The sequence below is a fragment of the Falco cherrug genome, chromosome 8 (assembly GCF_023634085.1).
Source record: "Falco cherrug isolate bFalChe1 chromosome 8, bFalChe1.pri, whole genome shotgun sequence".
Taxonomy (NCBI): domain Eukaryota; kingdom Metazoa; phylum Chordata; class Aves; order Falconiformes; family Falconidae; genus Falco; species Falco cherrug.
In genome coordinates this window covers 31,164,391-31,187,897 of record NC_073704.1, presented here as the reverse complement: position 1 = coordinate 31,187,897, position 23,507 = coordinate 31,164,391, and the positions used below count along the sequence as shown (strand labels likewise).

At 42.7% G+C, this 23,507-nt stretch overlaps 1 protein-coding gene across 1 annotated transcript in view; it reads right to left on the bottom strand.

The window, feature by feature from the left end:
* PDIA5 (protein disulfide isomerase family A member 5) overlaps positions 1-23,507 on the bottom strand; it is a 102,089-nt gene that overhangs the window by 58,031 nt on the left and 20,551 nt on the right. Inside the window, exons 4-8 of the mRNA XM_055718481.1 lie at positions 15,111-15,194; positions 14,295-14,340; positions 8,074-8,166; positions 6,750-6,810; positions 2,894-2,961 (exon numbers count right to left, since the gene is read on the bottom strand). Coding sequence (XP_055574456.1) covers positions 2,894-2,961; positions 6,750-6,810; positions 8,074-8,166; positions 14,295-14,340; positions 15,111-15,194 — 352 coding nt within the window. The remainder of the gene's footprint in view (positions 1-2,893; positions 2,962-6,749; positions 6,811-8,073; positions 8,167-14,294; positions 14,341-15,110; positions 15,195-23,507) is intronic.

Genomic DNA, 23,507 nt, shown 5'->3' with positions numbered 1-23,507 from the left:
ATACAAGTCAGTAACTTGGATTCATTATGTTGTTTGTATATCGCAGGAAGCATAGTAAGCAAAAAAGCCTGTTACAACGGGATTACTTTTTAATGACAGAAGTGACAGCTTTAGCTGGCCTATAATCACAGAATTATGTAACATCAGGCTGTCAGGGACCATCAAAATATACCTACTACCCACAGCCAGGATCCACACTCTATACCTAAGCTGCTCCTGCCAGATGTTCAGCTAATTTGCTTTCACCAAACAACTAAACAATCCTGACTTCAATTTAAGTCCATTACCTCATGTAATAGCCACAAGAATCAGTTTATTCCTCTCACCTCTGCAGTGACATTTGACATCTTTCAATCCCTCCCACCAAGCTACCTATAACCTAAACGAACTTTGAACATTTCCCAGCTGGCCATGTCTTCTGGGCTTCTGGCCATTCCTATTCTACTGTCACCTCTCCCTTCCTTCACAGTTTTGCTTGACTGGATTGCTCCCAAATTGGTACCGCACACCACTACTTGAAGCCTTCCTAAAGCCAAGTTTAATGAAGAGAATTTTTTTGTCCTTTATTTGATATCTGAAATAAGCATAGGAATTTTATGCTTCTGAAGTCTCATGTTTTTATTAAAAAAAAAAAGAAAAAAAACCACCATGAGACAAGCACCAAAGGAGGAAAGCGCTTAAGTAAAGGCTCAAGCCAGTCTTTACTGAGTAAAGCATTCTGGCACACTCATGAAGTCCACGGGCATTAAGGAGATGCTAAAGTGCTTTGCTGACCACCAGTTAGCTCCTCCCTGCACTGAGGCCATGGTGCATCAGTGACAGTCACTCACCAGAGCCCATCCCACCCACAAACCACAGGAATCTCTCATATCAAGGATAAAAGAAGCCATCCTCTTACAATGTAGAGCTTCTTTTTCCTTCTGCACTGGGCGTAATGGAACTGCAAGATCTAAAGCAAACATACCATTGAAAATGCCACACTGCCTCCCTCTCCCTAATAGAGCCAGGACAAGAAGCAACCAGTCCCAAGAGAACACAGCAACCAGTGACAGGTACAGTTCACCTTTTCATTTTTAGGACCTATGAACCAGCCAATACTGTACTTAATTTTCCTGCTATATAATAGCAATAATCGCTTTTAAGCCTGGCACATCCTGATAGCTAATGACAGGTCAGATTAAAAGGTCAAACCTTCAGCTCATCCAAACCAATCATAAACTTTCCAGCAAAGTCTGATCTAGAGGTCACCATCGCGCTAAGGTACCCCATGGATAATTTATGACAAGTACAGTTAACTTTAGAAATGACAAACTGTGTACATATCCCACTCAGGAAACTAATGAGGCCAACTTTAGATGAACAGACTGATTTTTGTGAAAGACACGGGTGGCAGTGGCATAACTGGGTTTTCCTCTGAACTGATCTTGCACTAAAACCACTCCACTACAAAAAGCACCCCTTACCTGAGCAGCATCAAGCACAGTTGCTGCCAGTCTCAGAGCTGTGCCACAGACCTGGCACTCAGCTGTGCAGGATTAGCTCAGATCTACAGAAACCACTTCCAAGTGAGGAAGGAACTAGAATAGATCCAGAGTCTAAATTCTGTAGTAAATCAAGCTGCACACGGACCAGGAAGGGATAATTGCAGGAGAACGCAGTGCTCTGCAGCATGCCTCCTCTCTGGCGCTACCTCTGCAGGTGATCCTTTACGCTCCCAATTCCGGCCCACTCCACACCCTGCAGTGTGCCCACACGGGGGGCAGGAGTGCCTTCCCAAGGACAGCAGCACGCTCACCGCCAAGGGGAGATGGCATTAGAGTGCTGCCTGGCTAGATGAAAACACTCTTGAAAATATCTTCAAGGGTTGTACCACTTCCTAAATAGATCTCAACAACTCCCACTCGTTTCAGCCCTAAGCAAACAAGGATTTAGAGAAAACTCTTCTGAAAAACAACTAGCTGGGAGAGCGTGAGGGAGTCTGACAGCACTCGGCGCTTATGAGCGGCAACGGCCAGAGCTGCCCTAGCAAGGAACCACAGTGCTTCATCCTTTCCTCGTCCCATACTGCCTCTCCTGAGGAAACCTGTAAGCTCAACAGTGAATGACCCAACACTCAGAGTCAGACCAAATCCAGCTGAAGCCATGAAACAGTCTCATTTCTTTGTCACTCATGTATTATTGGTATAATACAAATTATACGTTAAGCACATTATAAAATCTTCACTAGAGAAATGCCTTTGACTTGCTTAGAGAGATCAATAAGCCATATTAGTACAAACAGGTAACTAAATTATTGTGACTGCTGTTGATGGATTTTATTGCAGTCAGAACTGACTTTCATTTCAATGCGGTATGAATGCTAACTTTGTTGGCAGAGCTATAGTAAAACTGCACGACTTTATTAATGCTTACACTTAGTGGCTAGGAGGACAATCAGTAGCTAATGTAGGGAAATCCCCCTCCCATGACAATGTGATTCTCCACTAAAAAATTGGATTAATGATTACTATAAGGGCATCCACCCTTGACCCTGCTATGAAACGTCAGGCCAAAAAGCTGATTCAAACCCATTACGGCAAACATTTTTTATCTTTGCCAAAATGAACTCAAAAGGACTACAAACTCACAAATGAGAGTCTAAACACAAACCCTTTCTTTCATGGCAAGAACTACACTTTATCTAAAGGGAAAGCAAGTTAACACCTCATTCTCCAAAGTTTTAATAAAAACCAAGGGACAATCCTGAAGGGATGTGGAGCAAAGTCATTCATTTCTGTTTTGTTTCCACTTGCTTAAAAATTCCCCACTTCAATAAATATCTGCGGTTTTAAATACTCAAAGAAGCGTCAAAAGGATTTTTAAAATTTCATATAAATCTTATCTTCTCACTTACATATTTACCCTTCAGTTCTGTGGCTGCCTGCTGATAAGATGGCATCATTCTCTTACAAACACCACACCCTGATAAAAAAGAAATTGTGTAAGTAATATGCCAACAACTCTATTCAGCCAGTCCTACAGGATTTATGTTCCAAAGCACATGAAACAACATGGTTTTAAATTTAAAACAAAATAAACCAAAATTCATCTGTTTCACTAAGTAATTATTATTTTCTAAGAATGTTACTTCTTGTTACATGTAGCTGTTTTTCCATGTTTTTCATGTTATTAATTTTCATACTTATTTCTCAACCCAGTTTTGGAAAGAGTAACACCATTTTACATTCCTCAGGCTCTGAGCTGAGCCCAGAGGGGAACATAAGGTGAAATTCACACAAAGTCAATGGAAGATGTCATGCTTGTGAACTCAAACCAAAGAGCTTTGTGCATTTCTGGTCTTTAAGAGATGGGGAGAGGTACTTCAGATTCACCCCAGCTTAACAAGTCTTTGAAATTAATTTGAGAAGCATTGCATAAACACATTAAGCAGACATCAAAAGTTGAAACAGTGCTCTGTTAATTGAGAAGTCGTAACTGGGAAGAAGCAACACCCTCTGTAAGATACAGTAACTTTATGCACTGAGGAAAAGACAAAAGGCAAGTGAGGAAGACCACTAACGTATAGTTGGAGAGTTCTAAGAGCTGTTTGGCGATGCTCTGACTGTAAGCAGATTAGCAGTAAATCACCTTATAAGCAGCAGGTTTTACCCCTGCCAAGTAAAATGTGTGCATGCACAGGGGAAGAGGCAGGAGTGCAGGCAGCATAAAAGAAAGGAAGCTCTGCCCAAACACTCCAGACACTTAATTGTGGAAACTGTTGGATCCATCACGGGACTGTAGTCAACACTTCTGTTCTGGTGAAGAGATGATAGTTTTGAAAGTATCTTCCAGAAAGGAGGAACAGATTCTGCAGCCATTGGTTTAGGATCACATCAGCATGCCTTGGAGGAACATCCTTTAATCAAAGGACAGAGAGCTCTTGTTTCTGTGGTCTTTCCACCTTTGATCTCTGTGCTGAAATTGCCAGTGAGGTTGTTAAATTAGTGCTGGTCAAAATGACTATTTCTTGGTGGGCACAGACCACTCATTTGAGGCCCACTGAGGTCTTGCAGCTTCAACCAAACCACTGGGCAGACATTAAAAGATACGAGTTGTTAACACCGTCTTCTGGGTCCTCTGTTTCTTCTCTCTTCAGAAGCCTCAGGCCCTAAACTCCCCCAGCTACCAATTTCCCTCTCTTCCGCTCTTCAACCTTTTGCTGCTCCCTGGACTCCCTTCTGGAGCACAGGCACATGCCAGCCTCCTCCACCCAGCCATCACCCCTACCATCCTTCCATTCCCAGCTCTGCTGCTGCCTCAAAAAGCTCTGCTCCCAAACCCACTTCAGTACCCCTCCTGCCCACCCATTTCTGGGTTATGCTGTTCAGGACACTGTCAAGCCCCATATATCCCTATACAAGCATAAAAGTTATTTTTTTCTTCTTGTGTTTCTTCTTCTATTTTGTCTCAAAAGTGGAGGGCTTAAACAAACACATTACTTTTTCCACTAGTTAACACTTCCATTTTTAAAGCCCTGTTTTCAATGATGTTGTAAACAGCTGCTTTTTGCTGCCAGATCCAGACCATTTCCTACAGGAGTCTTCTTTTGACAGTGTTAACTAGAAATAAATCTGAATGCCTCTAAGTATACCTAATTTTTCATATTTAGTGCTGTCTGACTTTATAATATAGGTCCAAAAGTACAGTGAATGGTCTCCAAATGGCAGGTAATATCTTCTAAAGGAAAGCATGTCTTTGCTCAGAGTCGTTTTACCCAGACCAAGTACTCCTGAAATACTGAAGAAACTACATTTAAGTCTGCAGTAGCTTTCATCTCCTCCTGCACTGCTATGTAATGAAAGAGCCCATTTCCTATGAATCTGCACAATGAATCTAAAGCCTGTGCCTCCAACAAAGCAGAGAAATAATGCAGCTGTCTTCCCCACAGCTTCCCAGACAAAGCCTCTCACTTCCTCTCATGCTAAAGACCTCCTCAAGTCACCTCTTAAAAGTAAAGCAAAACTTCTTTTAGCGACCAGCCTTGATTTGCTGCTCCCAGTTATGAAAGGTAACACCTGTATGTAACCTGTAACTTCAGCTGCCCAAAGCCAGTATTTTAATGCAACTATATCCTGTCTCCAGTAACAGGAGTAAGAAAAGAAAAACTGGATAAGAACCAAGTTAGAAGGCCTTGTGTATTAAATAAAAGATGAGGGAGTTATGAACTGCAAAGTCAGAGGGGAGAAAAAAAACACCTTACAAGTAGGCTTCCTTCACAGCAGTTTAGAAAGCAGCAGAAGTATTACAGCACTGAAGACTAGCAGGTGTTTTGCCACTTCAAAGGAGAGAAACTGGAAGGAGGAGGGTTTCTGGGGGAATGGTTCAAAGAGAACGAAGGGTTAGATAAGGCACATTCCAGGGAGAGACTCAGTTGTGGAAAACAATTATTCGAGATGCAGGTAAACTGTGAAAGCACTCTGCAGCTGAACTCTCCCCAAAGGGGCTATTTACAGGCAGAGGCAGGCGTATCGTCTCCCGCTGATGCTAATGCAGCAGCAGCTACTGGGAAGGACCACGTGTCATGCCAGGCCACGCAGGACCATCCTGGCTGCAGAGTTGGAAGGCACAGAACTGCAACTAATTACAGGAAAAAAACATTCTCTTAGTGGTGCATCAAACTAAGTCTTGGACAATTCTGGTTATCTTGGCAGTACTCAGATGAGACTAAAAAGGTAGAATGGCATTTCAGGCAGTAATTACAAGAGAAAATACACTAAGAAACATCAGATAATGCTGCCATGGGGCACAGTTTTAAAGAGAATCAGCCAACAAATTGCTAGTGGTGCCTAACATCAATTTCCCTATTAGGGCAGTGCTGGGAGCCTTTTCTAGCTTAGGTCACACATTCATTCCCTTCACATGGCTCCCCTGCTTTCCATCTGAGCAACAACTCCAGTGCAACACCATCTTTTTTTGAAGAGCTGGAAAGCCTCTCACATACCAGTCACTAGGAAACACAAAAAAGCAGTTATAAATCTGCAAAATTAAGGAATAAGTGGCCAATGCAATGACAAGGTAGCAGCAATACAAGGCCAAGGTCACAAAACTAATTCAGTGACTCCAGTATGCTCTTTTCTTTCCTTCCTGCTGCCATTGTGAAATCCCACTTGTATTCAAGTTCCTCCTGCCTGTGTGGGTAGGAACACAGTGGAGTAGGAAAGATATTCCTGCTCCTGACCACTGCACTGTTCCCTCTGCCTGCAGTTAGGAAGAACAAATAAGTTGTTGGGTTTTAACTCCATGGTCTCCTCTGGAGATGTTTTGCTTGCATGGAACCAGCCTGTCTCATCTATGGCCCAAACTGCAAAAGTAGAAAGCGTGAGCAACACCCATTTGCAAGTAAGAGCTCCATACATGCCAGAGGGCTAGGCACTCTCAAGCAGATGTATTAACACTTATGCACTCAGCATACAGTGTTTCTGCCTTGTACAACACAAATCTAGAAAGGTCAACAGGTAAAGAAATTACAGAAAGCAGCTGCTTAAAAGAACGTTAAGCGAGAGGCATCATCACAAGAAGAGGCAAGACTAGGATAAAAGTGATGGGCAACTAGGGAAAACTGAGGACAAACAGGTAGAACAACACAAGGAGTTGAATGATAAAGATAGGCCAAGATGGCATTAGTGAAGGACAGGTGAAGCTTCTAGTCAGACCTGGACATCTCTCAGTGGAGAAGGGAGATGGAGGTGACAGGACATGCTGTTACTTACAGGGGGCATAGAACATCATCAGAAGAGGTCTGTCTTCCTTCTTCAGAAGCCTTCTCAATTCCTAGAGAATGAACCACAGAAAATAAAAACAAGCCTGTACACATGAATGCCTCATTATTTGTGTTACTACTTCAAAAAAAATTAATATATGTATCCGTAGAATATAGGCTCATTTATTTGAGGGAAGAGGGGTCACCTTTTCTAACAGACAAGACTACTTTCTTCTCCTTGTTCAATTTTAATTTGAAATAAGATGGCAAAATTTATTATAGATCTGAATATATGCTAAATATCCTAGAGCAGTATCTTCACTGTTGAGATGTGGAAGTTGCATGGTTTGGTTCATTCTCACTGCAGAATCTCTGACTGGAAACTTTTTCTTCCCCGACTCATCCAAAAAGCCATACTCTAAAAAGTCAGACTCAATAATAAACAAAACAAGTTCAGTTTATACACTATGAAACCTTGCTGAAGGTATTAGAAGCCATGAAAAAAGATTTTTCAGTATCAGCATGATAGAGAAACCAGATGAAGTTTTCAAATTGAATGCAACCCTTGGAAGGCTTGTAATAGACTACAGAGGGCGAACATTAAAAATTAATCTTCCTACAAAAACTGAATGTCAAAATAACTGTTTCTAATATTAAAAATGAAAGCTAGAAAATTGAAAAGGCCCTTTATGAAATACCAGCTAGAGTCTAATCAATTAAAGTTTTAAAAATATACAGACTAAGAAACTAATACAAAAGACCAAGCTGATTATATTAGAAAGAATATAATGGGTAGCTCTATAGTGGCACTGGTTTTTTTAAGGTAGTCTCATCATATTTGCTGCTTTCCCACTTAAAAATAAGAGGACAGTTACTGTACAAGGTTAAATCCCTGAAGATATGGATCCTGTTCCTTCCTGCTCCAGACAACTTCGGGTATATGAAGGAACCCAACGTTTAACAACCACCTGCAGTTGCAAGAGCAGCATTTTACCTCCTACTGGCACCCTGCAGTGACTGCATCTTGCAAGCCGCTACACCCGAGACAAACAGGTCTCTTCTGCCACACAATCCACAATGCTTTGATACCCGCCATGTAGCTGCAGACTAATATCATGACCACACATAGGGGAGAGGAAGGTGAGAAGCAGGACACTTTATAGTTACCACAATCCACATACTCTATCAAGTCACCTAAAACAGTTTGGGTGCGTTACACTTTCCTTCCTAAAAAAGGAAATAATGGTGCTTCATTAAGAGTTAACACAAACATAGACATTCCCTTCATCCCATGTATTTATAAAACATATACAACATCTATCCAGCTAATGTACCTTTTCACTATCAACATGCACAACATCTTTGGCTTCGGGATCCTCCTCCCACAGTGGAGCGCCTTCTGGATCCTTGAGAAAGGCCACCATAGACTGTAACAAACAGGGGAAAAAGTTTTTAAAGCAAAACGAATGGAAACCATGAGACATTAAATCTCAAACTCATGCTGTCATGCAAACCCCATCCAATTAGCACGTTTGCTTTTCTGCGCATATATGCATCTGCTCTGATGCAGATGAACACAAATCTATTGCAGAACCAAGTCACATGTGTGTGCATTCCTTCCTCACAACTGATATCCCATTTCCACTATAAAACTGAGGAAAACAGCGTGGAAGTAGACCGATACACAAACAGTAGCTTCAAGAATCCTTCAAAGAGCTCTTTCAATGGTACTAGATACATAACGCTTCCATACCTACTTCCTGGCTTAGCAGGAAAGATTTCTCTTTATGTTGAGGTCAGGTTCCCATGCCCTTCACCATATCTGAGTAGCCTTTGAATCCAACAGGACTAGTTGGAGGGCCCACTGACACTCGCTGTGAGCAAAAGCAGTGAACGCCACACTTCAAAGATCAAACTGCTGCTTTGGTCAAAGGAAGAATAACCCACCAATAGTTTCCTCTATGACCCATCTACCTAGAAACTGTACTGAATGGGTATTAAGTAGGAGAGTAAGAAGTAAACATGACAAGAGAAGTGGGAAATACAAGAACCTAGGATTCTGCAGCTTACATATTCAACAAGCTAAGTACACATGCACACATACTTTATGACTGGTTTACCTGACCGACACACAATGAACAATCTGTTTCGGTAAACCAGATACCCTCTTTATCATAAGGAAATACTCTCTGATGGTTCTGATTTCAGCTTCTGCCTGACAGAAACTCCAGCCCTCCAAAGGCAATGAAATGCTCTCCATGGATTCCAGCAGAGTCACACTGCCCCTCATTCCAGCTGTACATGGAAGCACAGGCTTGATCACTGTTATCCTCAGACATTTGTGCTCTTGAAAACATACTACTTGGTATTCTGCATTCATTCACCACACAGACTGATCCCATTTCTCCCTCTGTGGCATTGTTTGTAGCTAGGTGTCCACTCCAAGGCAGGATCTCTGCCACACCAGTAACATACCAAGGTCCACGAGGAGCTTCCTTCTATGTAACAGTGAGTAGATGCTGCTGCCACAGCACTAAGTGAACTTCCTTGGAGCTGGAGCATAGAAAAGCTTCACTGAGGCCTTTTTCAGCCCATGGCATATTTTGCCAAACCAGCTCGTGAGTGAAGAGCAGAGCTGAATATATACTATCACACACCAAGAATATCTCTCTAAAAGCCTAGGTTTGTACTCCACCTTCTCAAGATCAGGTTAGCAGCACACCTAGTGACACATGCTGCTGAATGTCTCAGAGATGCTTTTGCCAGCTCTCTGCCTTTGGTGGGGCTGCTCTAGTAAAACATTCCAAAAACTTATCAACAGATAGTAGAGTTCAGCTCATTTTCTTGCATCTCAGTTGGTACTGCAAGGCTCGGGAGGATTCAGAGCTTACAGCAGGATCCATTTATTGCATTTGTATTTCTGTCTACTTGCACAGCTAATATTGAAAAGATTTGTCTTATCACAAGAGGCAGCATATATTAGTAACTAGACAGCAAGCAAAGCACTTAATGTACACAGTAAGAAGACCTAAGGGGTGAGGTAGTAATGTAGGGACCACAAACACTTCAAGGAGAAGAAATTTGTTTTAATATGGCATTAGCAGAGAAAGGAGCTAGCTAGAGAAAAAAAAAAAAAGTAATTTATAATGGACTTACAGTTGCAAAAGCTCTAAAACTAGAGGCATTAACATCCCAAATGATGCTCTAAGAAGATCTGATAATACATGGGGAAAGGAGAGAACAGGACAAAGCAGCAGAGATGTTCTACATTTAGGAAAGCTACATCAAGCTCACTCTCAGTCTGCACAGACCTCAACTATACACTGGAGAGGAGGAGAGAGGGGTCCACATTTTAAACAGCTAATGAGTGCAATTGACTCTGCTAGTTTCAAGAATTCCTGCATGCCAAGTTCAGTCATGTAGAAACAGATATGGTTAGAGGATGGTGCATTAAAGAGATTTAATTCATCCAGCCTCTTCCTCTCAGCCAAGACTGAAAAAATTAGATGTGTAATGTCTTCTGGCAGGAGCAGGCAGCATGTTGCCTTGCGCTCATTACTCCATGCAGTGAAGAGAATGTCTTGTGTGTCTTTAAATAGGAAAGACACCCCCGCCTGCCCCAGCCCCAAACAAATCACCTCCTTCTAATCATAGAAAAGCAGCGGTCCCCAGGCTGCTGGGTTAGACACCTGAGCAAGATCCAGGCCACAGCAATCCCCCACAGAATCAGCTATGCTCCTGTCCTGCCATGACATGGTCAGGACCCACTTTGACCCCATGGCACTGAGCCACGATGGACTGTAGCCCACTGCCCGAACCCCTGTGACAGCTTTGAACTTTAACCAGCAATTCAGTAGAGCACAGGGCATGGCTTCATCCAGCCTATGTTGCTAAAAGCAAGCAAGTTTTAACAGCATAATAGCTGGCTATCATGTATGGACCTAGGTTTTAACCTGAAAAATACATACACACACAAACACATCCCTGTACTTTTCACTCCTTTCAAGTATAATGCAGTAGGGATGCTAATAAAAAGGCCTCCCTTGATTTCACACACATACACCTTGTAAGAGCAAACTTGAAAAGGATTCAGTTTAAAGCACAACCAATTTACTGGGTTAGTCTAATCCGTTTGCTAGTACTGAGCAGATTTGTACTTTAATGAGTTTTCTCCATTTTAGAAGGCAAGTAAAACTCTGCCTGTACTTTATCCTCCAGAAGAGGTTTCATCATGTAATAAACAAAGTCTGGATACTAGCCTTAAGGCACTATTGAGGATTAGGACATGGTGTGGCTAAAGCAACATATGAACAGACCTATCAGTTAAGGTCAAAGATTGATCTATGCTTAAGTCTCCAACAGCAGCTGACTACAGATACTTGGGGGGGAGGGGGTGGGGAACTATACTAGTACCATTCTTAAATAGCATACACTGGTATATGCTCTCAATTGCTGGCAAAAAGTAATTCAGTTTATGAACTCTGCACCAGCTGTTGTATTTGGACCTCTGTGCTTGCTAACTGCCAATCGATCTATCCTTTATGACTACCTAAAACTGTTTTTAAGACTCCTAAATTCTTGGCTTTCACAACACATAGCTATAAGTTCCACAAGTTTGGGGTTTTTTTTCAAACACTGTATAGTCATTTGTTTCAAACTGGCTGTCCCAAAACACCACTGCACCAAAACTGGGGGGGGGGCGGGGGGGAAGGTCATCATTTCCTTTTTCAAGCTACTCACAGTTATACATGTATCTACCAATCTCTTCCAGTTGTCCCTTTTTCCAAGCCCAAGAATCTTCACGTACATATTCAGGCCACCTGCACCATCTGATCATCCTTCTGCAATACTTTTACACCTTTCACTTGATGGGGCAACCAGAATAATTTACAAAACACAAGATGAAAGAACCCAATGGACTCAAATGGTGGTATAACACTTCCTATTCCCTTCTCTGCTCCTTTCCTAATCATTTGACTTTTATTTCCAAACCAACCGCTGCCCTGACTGGTAATCCAAACCCCATTACAACAGTATGCATTACTCCAGCACAGTTGGAGCGGTGTTCTTTCCTTCCCTCTCACGTTCATTACCCTACAAGTTCCTACTTTCATATTGACAAACCACTTGGTATTGTGAGAACCTAAGCCCTTCTGCAAAGACTAGGAAATACTTTTTGAAAACTACTCCTAACAGTTTTGCACCACTGAGATTTGTTATCTTGCAGTCTATCTCTCTTTACCAAATAGCCCAAACAGCTTAGATCCTAGCACAGGTCTCAGCAGCAGGAGGTTCTGACTGCTAACTAACTTCCCCTCACTGTGAACACTGGAATATGCTTTATTCCTCATTTTTCTAACAGTAAACCCACAAGGGCATCTCTGCTAATTACATAAGGATTTAGTTACTTTAAGATATTAAAAGCTTTTCTTAAAAACCCAAGTACACTATCAGCTGGATCAGCCACATCTATTAAATTGCCGATTACTTCCAAAGAATCCTTTTACAATTCTTCAAAACTGTGTCCATCATTCTCCAAAATGTCATACATATATTAATATATGTCTACTGGATGCCTGGAAAGAAGATCCAAGTTTTATTACCACTAGCTTGCTGAATCATGTGAAACAAATCCTTTAATCTCCCTGTTCTTCAGTGTGTCCACCTGTCCGTAAAATAACTATGATACCCTACATAATTGTGTTGCTCTGCTGCTCGCTGTTCGTAATGTACTAGGAGACTCCTGACAAACACAGCTGAGAGAGAAACAAGGGTCACCACCTCAACACAAGAAAACAGGGAGAAGTGGTACAGAGGGAGAAATACAGAAATTATTCAGGCAGCTGTGAGCAGCAGAACAAGTAAACACTCAGCTGAGTTATTTAACCACTGCCCAGCTCTGATACAGTGTCCAACCTGTAAATCATTAGCAGCTGGTTTCACAGGGCAGTTAAATGAAGAAAGACTGGAGCTCTTAGAGTGAGTGAGCTTCAAAATCCATCTTCCAGTCATGCTGGAATCCCACATCCCTGTCCACAGGATGCTGCTTCCTTCTCTCCAGCTGGCAGGGCAAAGGGGAAGGGGAAAATGCTCATAACAAAACAGCCACTGAAGGAATAAACGGTATGGTTCCTCTTGTGCTATGATTGCCTCTCAGCCCAACGCCCCCTGGGGCTCTGCAGATGCTTTCTGATCTGATCCGTAAGGCAGAGTCACAGCACTGATTCCTGGTTGCAGCACTTTATGGAGGGCAGGAAAGACACACGCATTGTTCAAATCACCCAAACATAACAAGTCTCCCTTGACCCATCACCCACCAAGAGGGAAAAAAATTCACCAGGTACATTTCTTCACTAAGTACAGAAGGAGTTTCAGGAACCTGCTGATTAGGCTGGGTATCTAATATTGTCCTTCCTAGCGCCAGGCAAGATTTCTGCTGCAGAAGATGGGAAGATACGTGGTCCTACTCGTCCCACCTCAGAAAAATCCTGCATGCAACCCTAAAAGCAGGCTGAATGGATGACCCAAGCCAGGGTGCGCTTCCAAAACAGTCCCCTCATCAGTCCTCCACAACTCTGGCTGTAAAAGGAAGGTCTGGAGCAAGTGCGCTTCGGAACAGCCACTCTGACAGACTTGGGTTCATGTAGCATCTCACACAGGCTTTCCTCCACCCCAGGCAAAACCCCTGAACGAGCCAGAAAAGGGAAGAAAATGTAACAACGTCAGCCTGGGGTGGTATCATCAAGCCTCCACAAGACGGGTGATGGTGCAAAGCCCTGGTATGCTGGAGGAGAAATGGGAACTGGGCGTCAGAGCTGGACAGAAGTCATTTTTGGAAACCAAGTCATTGCAGGGCTGCAGCCTCACGTAAGAATACTCTCAGCGCTTCACCAGAGCTTTGCAGAGGAAGGCTGCACACTTTTGGTCTGCTTGTAGTGTTTTTAGTCCACCATTTCCACCATCATTACGATCTACATATTCAGTTCATGTTTCATGTCTTTTTCCTTCTATTGCACTCACAGAATGTTGCTTTCTGTTGCCCTGTGTCAATGTTTGCAGGAGAAGGAAGGTCATTTAATCCCTGCTGTACTCAGGGCACATCCATAGGAACTGTGGTTCCATAACCCAGTAATAGATAAGGCCACTCAGCTCTCTTTACAGTTTGTAAATACACAATCTAAAAACCTCAGAGAACTTATCAAAATGCCATATCAACTAATACTTTTAGTTATACCACCATTAACAGCACCTTGTAATTAAACAAATAAAATCCTTGTTTGTTACCAGCCTGCAAGTTAATTCACAATTTACATTACAGTTCAATATGGGTTAAATCTTTTTAATAATAAACAATTTTCCTGGATCTGTGACTTGGCAGACACACACACACACACGCAAAAACCTTTAGGTCATTCTGACAGCTGTTTATGAAGATTAACCCCCTCCCTTTCATGCCTACAGCATGAAAAAGTACCAACACCTGTTTTTAATCCACAAGTGTCTCCCACCATATCTAACAAAAGCAAAAGAATAATAATCAAATATTTAAATGTACCTTCAATGTGACTGCTCTGTTATATTCAGTATGAAACGCACCGTCCCTGTTGAACAAGGAGTGAGGAATAGTGTTAACTTACAGTAACATTGCTGGAAATTATACAGCTGCTCTTCCTCACTTCTCACTAACCAAGCAGCATTACCCTGCTGAAGCCACAGAACTAAGCAGAATTTACAGTACAGTAACTTAAGTGGGTGGGGAAGAAAAGAGGAAGGAAAAAGGGAGGGTGCAAAACAAAGTGTAAAGCAAACAGGTTACTAGTAAATAATTTCCTCTCTGACACTTTAACAAGAATATTTACTAAGGCATGATCTTTGGAGATGGAGATGCAGCTGCTTGCTGTCTCGTGCACTTAACAGTACTCCCACACCTATTATTTCCAGGAAGAAAATCTCTTGCTGTCTCACTACACTTGCCTTTCTCCACTTACTTTATTAAGTACTATATCAAGTCAGAAGAGCAAGCACAGAATGAAGTGACTTGCCCAAGGCACATGCCAGCGGGCACGTGACAGAGAAAGTAAGAGAGCTCAAGTCTCAGGCATCAGCCCTGTGTGCTGGGTAGTTTTAGTCCACTGGGCATCTCTCTCCTAGGCCCCGCTCGTGCTTTTAGTGTACTCTATTCAACAGTAGAATAAATTTATCTCAACTTCTATCACAACACATGCTTGCAAACTGAAGAAGCAGCAATCAATTTCACATGTCAAAGGATAAGTTGTCTTTATGCTGCAGCAGTATGAAGCTGCAAGAAGAACGAATGGTCCTAACATGGACATCAACAATTAGGAACTAGAAATCCCAGACCAGCACTCACTTATAATGGAGTAATTCCACTCCTTTCTCCTTTGAATTTGGATCTACTTTCATCTTCTTGCATAATTTTCGGCTTTCAGTATCACTGCAAAAAACACATATTGGAAGAAAAATGGTTACAAGAAAGGAAATCAAATGCATTCAGTTCTGAAAACTCATTGCTGTGCTCCCTCATCAGCTATTCGTTGCAACTAACAGTAATTTGGAAGCTGTTCAGCTAAGTTTGTGGGACAAGCATTGCAGAAAGCTGCATTAGCCAATTTAATTTCTCAGTTTGCTTAGTCAGGACACAGTGAACTGTGTTAAAACCACATTCCAAAGCTAGGCCCTAACCAGTAGAAAAACAACATTATCTACCACGTCCAAATACCCCTCAGCAGACCTTTCTGTTCACAGGATCAAAAGAAAATTTAGTAAGTCAAGTTTTCAAGACCATGCTATTGTTAGGTCAATATAGGTGGTCAAAAAGCACTGGGGGGGGGGAGGAAGAAAGTGCAGGTCAGCTTTTAGATCTGGCAGAAGATAACTCAAAACCCAAAAGACATGTCTTCATGGTATCTCCAACCTCAGATCAAAAGCGGCTAGCCTTAAGGTCCTGCAGAAAACAAAAACCATTTCAATTCTTTGAGCCTCAAGCCCCGCAACCCCAATTGTTCTAGATATGAGGGGTGTGTTCTGGAGCCAAACCTGACAAGTGGAGGTAAAGACCATCTGCCACAGCTCTGGAAAGAGAAGGCATGGATCAGCAGACAGACCTGCTGGAGGTGGTTTTCAAACTGAATGACAGTGAATCGCTTCCAGCAATTAGGCTGAATTGAAGAAGAGAGAAGGGTCATGGGAGAAAACTGCATATACGTTTGCTTAGGTGGGCAGACAAAGGGTCTTCATGTTCTAACTGCTGTCCTAAGCAACGTACAAGTGAAGCTATAAGGATACTCCCAGCTGAAGTGAATATGAAGTTAGCCAAAGACCTGGGGAGATGAGTGAAACAGTACAACTACAAAGAAGAGGATGATTCACATTGACAAGACTATTCTTTGCATTGATAAACAGCAAGATTAAAAACCTTGGAAACTTGTTCCCAGCAGAGGACAACCTGTACCCTTTTACACAGATAAATCAATTTAGAAAATGAAAACACTGAAAACCTATCAAGTTTAAACTGATTACAGACACCAAGATGCAAGGGTTGCAAGTGCCCCACCGAATTAAGTGCCAGCACTGGTGCTAATTCTCCCAACATTCTCCAGCTGCCTTTCTGCAAATGTGAGGAACAACAAACAGTAAATTTGCAACATGCTGCAGATGAGAGCACACCTTTGTGGAAACTTCCCAAATGCTTACTGTTGATGGAAATGAGGAGGGCTGTGCTAGGGACACATGCATCAAAATCAGAATATTATGCTGAGCATTTTAAGAAACTAACAATGCATGCAACTATCTCACCAAAAGGGAGCACCTGTAATCCCAATTGTTTAGCAGCATGTTTATCTGAAGACTCTTACCAAATTCATGTCAATTCTGCATTTTCAGATCATAGCCAAAGCTAGTCACTGTAACCTGTAAACACTTTCTTTGCTTCTCCAGGAGGCTGGAGATCCGAGTCTGAGAATAAAGTAATTTTCCTGCTGTCTGCTTCACCTTTGTTTTCCCTAGACTGCAGTGGAAGGTGGAGCTAAAACATGTCACCTGTTCACTGATTAACATGAAAATGTCTCCTTGCAACAAAACTAGATTATAAAACAAATTGTCTGGATTTGGAGTTTTGCTGAAAAGCTGGCTTGCCACGTAGAGTTTGTATAGAAAGTCTGCAGCAACATCAAACCCAGGGGCCAGAAACACCCTATCTTCTCTCACCTGTAGTCCTGCAATGGTTACATGGGCTAAGGAGGCACCAGTTTCAGATCATCCTCCCATCTTACCCCAGACAGATCTAGAGACATGAAGAAGCCCTTGTGGCCCAGCTGGAGCTGATTGCCAGACAGTTAACTAAAGTCAGCCTGCACCACAGTCAACATCTGTAAATACTGCTCCAGACACTTCCAAATGTTTCCAGGACACACATATATTTGTGGCCATCTCAGCCTTGCCAAGACAAATGTTAGGTGGTTGACGTGAACAAGTGTAATGCTGAAATCTACCTCCAGCAACAGGGTCTGTCAAACCCCCGAGATGTGCTGACAATTGTTCTGGCATCAGCAGAAGACCAAAATGGGTATAAAGACAATTCTGTTGCCAGTTCTACTACTGATTTGGTGCAACTTCAAACCATGTGGTGAAAAAAGTGTAGTTTTTCCTTATGTGTCATTTAGGGATCCAGATACTCATCTTAGAAAAATTCTGCAACATTTAGAGTGGAAAAAGGCTACAAAACATAACTACTCAGATGTACCTGTGAGCAAGCAGCTAGCAACTCCTACCAATTCATTTTCTGTTTGCATGACTTCCTATTTAAAAAAAAAAAGAATGATAAGAACAGCTGTTTCATCGGAAGGAAACAGGATCTAAGTCTGCCCTGATTTCAGGATTGCTCCATTTGTAAAGATTCACATAGCTGCCTGAATGCACATCCATTATCACAGGAAAGAGAGCAGCAGTTTGCTCCAGTATGTCTCTTACTATTTAGTGGGCAGATTCTCTGCACCACTGCATTGGGAGTTTAGTCTGTTTATGAAGCTATCCGCACAGATGCAAGAGATTGAAGAGGAGCAAATTCCCAGAATAAGAAATGTCTGAACATGTATCAGTAATTTTTTCATGCATCAGTGCAGATTTTAACACATGCCAGACCCACCAGCTCAGATGCTATACTAACAATTGTTTGGAAAAGGCAGAAAAGGAGATAGGCAGAGATGGACCTGTTCTGCTTTTCCTTCTCCTTTCACTTACAGTCAAAAATAACCTGCAAAGAGCAACCTGCTCTGATATCACTTGGTAATGACCACTATCCTTAACAAAAGTAAATATCAACACAGATGCAGTCTCTGCTCTGGTATTTGTCTCATTTGGATCTCAGCCAACAGCCTCTTTCTGAAGATGAGCTCCTCAACTCTCACATGGGAGAGGGTAATTAGGACTCCAGTTCTTGCAATTTAATTGCACCACTTGAAGAGACAGTGTAAGAGTTTCTTATAAAGACTAAGAAAAAAAGGAGAAAAACCAACAAAATCCCAAAACCTAAAATGCCAGACACCACCCCCAACATCAGCACTCTACCACCAAGGCCAAGACACTCCAGACAAGGCACCAGGCTCAGGAAATACTGGTTTGAGGATGAGGTCAGTAATGTGCCCCCAGCAGGCACGCTTAGCTGCCTCTTGGCATTTCTGTCCAGAGCAATTTGAACCCTCACAGAAGGGACTCCTGCTTTGCCTGCAGGCAGTCCGACAAATCATCCAGCTTTATCTCTGTGGAAAATCATCCAAAACATCAATCTATTTGCAATACCAGAAAGGACCTAACCAGCAGCTGTCTATGTGGTAAAAAGATCAAACCTTAAGCAGCAGGATGACAGGGTTTCCTTCCAGCCCCACAGGCATGCTCCCCATGCTCCCCCTTCCTGCAAGACCAAGCCAGGCTCCAAAACACTCCTTTGCTGGAAAAGCAAAGGCATAAGGCAGCTGGGTAAGAGAAGAGTAAAATGAAAGATCCAAGTTGACCTAACTAAGCAAGAAGTCTAAATAACAACAAAGACAGTGTGCATCGCAGGAAAACTTCACTCTTTCCCATTCACATCCTTGTCTCCTCTCTACTGGGAGACACTTCTGTCATTTGGGGTTATGATGGAATTGGCAGGAAACCTGACTAGGGCACTCCCGGTAAACCTCTGGGGTCCCTTGTCAACATCAGCATGCATGAATAATCACTTTGCACAGGCAGCCAGCTGTTACAGGGCAGGAGGAGGGCGAGGATTTCGAAGGAGATCTGACCTCCTTTGGCTCACCATCAGCGAAGCGAGCACCTGAAGGGGATGTGCCACAGGCGCTCCTCAGGAGCAGTGCGGGATGCTCTGCCTGTGCAGGGCTGCCCACAGGTCTGGCAGCTTGTGGTCGTAAGGAGGGAGAAGCAGCGAGAGATACTGATGGCAGTCCCCAGTGGCAGGAGCAACCCAAAGGCTTTTGCAGCAACGTGTCAAGGTAATTTGGAGGACAGAGGACAAAGCTAGACAGGACGAGCACAAAATAAGATCCAGGAGTCTGGCTACAGTAAGTCCACATAGGTTCTAAAAACAAGTCCCAGCTGGATGGATCCCGAGGAAGAAACAGTGCATGGACATGGCAGTGCAAAACACCCTCCTCCTCAGGGCAAATTCAAGTATTGTCCTGGCAGGTCCTGAAGGCAGCAGGGTAAGACTGAAGATCTCATGAGCACAAGTAAGGTCTTCTGCAGCTCCCTAATTATTGCCCTTATCACTTAATGCTGCTCACTGGCTTCTCATTGAGAGGAGCAAACAACACTACAACCACATCAGCCTCGGGGGAGGAAGGACCTAGAACAACTGTCAAATCCCCTCTCGGGAAATGGCAAAAAACGGCCATCCAAAAAAAGCTCACGTCTCCAGTTCCCGATGTAACAGCAGCACATGCAAGCGCTGCTTGGCCACACTAGTCGATATCACAGTGCTGGCATCTACAAACACTTTGCAAAGCAGACTGGACCCAGCCACCTTTTTTATCTGTACCTACAGTGTTGCCAGGCACAAGAGAAATAACTGATAAAAACACTGATAGCACCAATTTAAATAACGAGGTCAGTAAAACTGCGTGGCACAAAAATTATCTCACTCCTCTATCAGCATATCATGCAACCACATGTGAACCACAGACCTCACAATCTGTAAACTGATTTTATATCTTCTATCTGTATGTTCCTCTAGCTGAAACAGGGCTCAGCAATTGACATCAGTTATGCTTCAGCAGCCCCTTATACCACAGTTGTCCCTGAAGGCCCCAACACAATGGAGGCTCTGTTGTATCAGTGGCTGTACAGACAAACACCATCACTGTCCCAACAGCTGGAAGAGACAGGACTGAGCAGGTAAGGAAAAGGAACAGGCTCTGAGAACAGGGCAATATGGCAGAGCAGAAACAGCGCTGCCTACCAAGCAAGCCTCCCCCCAACACTGGAAAGAGCTCTGGAAGGTGCCAGTCAGAGATGTCATCCTGTTACCAGCACACTCTTTCATTATTGTCTCTGTTATGTTATGATGAAAAACATTGTACAGAGAACAACCCCAGTTGTAACTTCAGGCAATTTCAGACCACCCCCAAAAGTGAATTATCAGACAGGGTTTCCCAGCCCAATGCACAGCCTCTGTGATGCTTTCTGGCCACTTTCCACAGAATACCCTCTCCAGACAATGGACTGATGAACATCCTGAGAAAACATGGAGTTGAGATCCTGCCAAACAACTAATTGAGCTCGTGACCCAAAAAAGCAACAAAAGGGGTGTCAATGCCAGAAATTTCTTCAAGCCACCTAAAGATAAAAAGCACATTTGCACTTGCAAACCTAATCTTAAAGAGTAAGTCATTAACAGTCAGCTGTAGTTAGATGTGCTTCTTCAAGATTTTGAAATGAAAAATGCAATTCATTAGGCATTGTTGGAGACAATACGGGATTTTGACCACGCTCCTTGCAGTTATCAGTCCCACCCTCCAACAGGAACTGTGTGATCCATTCACACTACAGCAGTTTGCATACTTTGCTGACGAAGCAAAAACAGACCAACCCCCTGCAAAATTCCCCTCCTCTCAGGCTACAGGCATTGCCTCCCCATCATCCTCGCTTCTCCCTCCCAGCCCAGGGTGGCAGCTTCCACAACTGCCGCTGCTGAAATAAGTAACATTTGTAAGGTTCCTCATACTGTCTCTAACGTTCCTCTACTGATTCTCCAACAAACCAGACTTTTCTGCGTTACTCTCAAGACAGATCTGAAATCAGAGAAGAAAAAAGATTTTAAAAATAAAATAAAATAAAATCACTCCTCAAACCATCAGCCTAGCTTGCAAGAGCACTTCAAAGAGCTGTACTAAGCAGCCGCTGGATGGTAATGGTTCACATCTACTTGAACAGAAAGCCCAAACACAGCTCTCCGTGCAGACAGGCACTTTGATACCATGCTCCTGAGTGGGGTTTAAGAACCTGCAGACACAGGTTCTTAAATAGCAACAGGATCCAGGAGAGACGGACACAGAAATGATCAGCACAGAAAGCTTAAAACAAGATTTGTCTTTGAAAACAAAGCAATATTTTGCCACCATTCTAGGATCCTGATGGAAATTATCTTATAAAAGGAGTAACAATAGCAACAGGTTTCCATAGCAGAGAACAAATGAGCCGCTCAAACAATGAAGCGGATGAAAAGCTTGAACCTTTTAAGGGATGGGGGAGCATGAAAACTAAAACGTTCAGAAAACATGCTGCTGGGAAGAATGAAAGATTTGGATTAGCAGGCTGACAGGAAAGAGTCTCATCAGAATCTAGGGCCTGATTTTACCTCCCAGAATGCAGCAAAAATCCTCCATGACCCACAAGGCAATCGCAGCCTTCTGCTCCAAACGCTCCCCTGGAACGTGCCAGGAATGCAAACAGAATAATCCGTGTGCTGTAGAGACCCAGCACCACTTGTCACCCAATACAAACGACTCCCTGTGCCTATTAGTCAATTAGAGAGGCCAGGAATCTATAGGAATGAGATTAAAAAGAAGTATTTTTCCAAAAAGTAAAGCCCATGAGATTAATTCTCACTGCAAGCAATAGCAAGCCAAAGAGCAAAGAGAAACCCCAGACAAAAAGGTAACAGGTATTGTCAAGCAAAAACAATTAAGGGAAAAAATTACAAGCTCGAGCCCTGCAGAAAGTCAAGAAGTTATAATGAGTGGTACTTTCCATGGAAATATAAATTAGTAAAAGGCACTCAGCAGCCCACATACCTGCACAGAAATAAGGTGAACACATTTCACAGGAGCTACCAAAGGCTTTGCAGGAGCTTCTAGAAATTTCGCACTTGAACTTTTTGCAAAGCAGCTGCTTTCCTCATCGGACTCATCCAGACCCTCTAACTCACACCCTGGTACAAAGGAACACTTCCTAACCTGGGATGTGAGACAACTACCACCTTGCCTTTGAGTTCACACTAATCTAAGAGCCCCACAAAAGCAGGTTTTGAATGTATCACCCACGGGGCACATGGATGCTGCAGCATATTGTACTGTTCCCTTGGAACCTGTTTATGACCTTTAGCTGCACTACAGGCCTGGAGAGGATGCTAGAGGATGTTTTAAATTAGGTACTGAATGCATAAAGAGGAGGCAACTTGACATTAAATCTTAGCTGGCTTACTTTTCATTTTAGTCTGAAAAGCAGCAAGGTTGAAGATTCACCGTTAATGAGCAATTCTAGGCAAAGCCCACGGAATACACATGGTTAGGATGAAAAAAGAGGCATGAGCCGAGGCATGCACACCCAAGCATTACAGTGGATTTTAGTTAAATGCTCTGCACTTCTGAATTAATGCAATATACCAAACAGGTTTAAGAAAGGAACTGAGAGCTTACTTAAGAAAGGATACTTTTTTTTTCTCCAGACTGGAATAGCACTTCCTGCATGGTCACTCTTACAGGAAAATAAAAACGCTTTAATGTGAATTAGCATTAACTGTGCAGACAGGTTATAGTAGAGACAGAAGGAAGACATTGAAAATCCATGCTGCAAATGCACAGTTTGTCCATATAAATCACATCCACACAACCACCACGTTGTCAGTGTAACTACACTTGCAAAGTGTTCCTGATGAACACCTGGCTTACCTCCCCTGGCCCAGCTGCAAACAGAGTCCCTGCTACCACCTAACTTTATGCGTTACCCACTCCTGAGCTGTCCTTCACTTTCAAAGCAACTGTAGAAGGCGGCAGAAATCCCAGACACTGCAAATCTACTCAGATGGAAGAGGTCTCATCAGTGCAGCATTCCTTTCTTCTTCCTTTTTTCTCTCTCTATTAGATCTGGTCATTTTTATTTGCAATTTCAAAGCTTTTCATCAGGTTTAAAATTCAACTACAAGGAAGGAAGATGAGTAGACTTATTCTCTTAAATAAATCCTACTTCTGATCAGCTTTATAGGAGTGAAGATAAAAACTAAAGCACAAAATGACACTTAATACCATCTGTACCAGCAGCCTTATTTCTGAAATTCCTCCCTGCTATTTCAAGGCATTAAACAAATTCATTTATGATTCTGTGTCTGGGAGAAGCCTTTCTGTATCAAAGTACTAGGAAATCAGTAATCTGGGAAGGAAAATTTCATCTAAAGGGCAGATAAACACAGAAATTGGGGGAAACCCCAGAAAAGACTCATTAGGTTTGGCTCTCTTGCGAACCAGCACATGTTTAGATG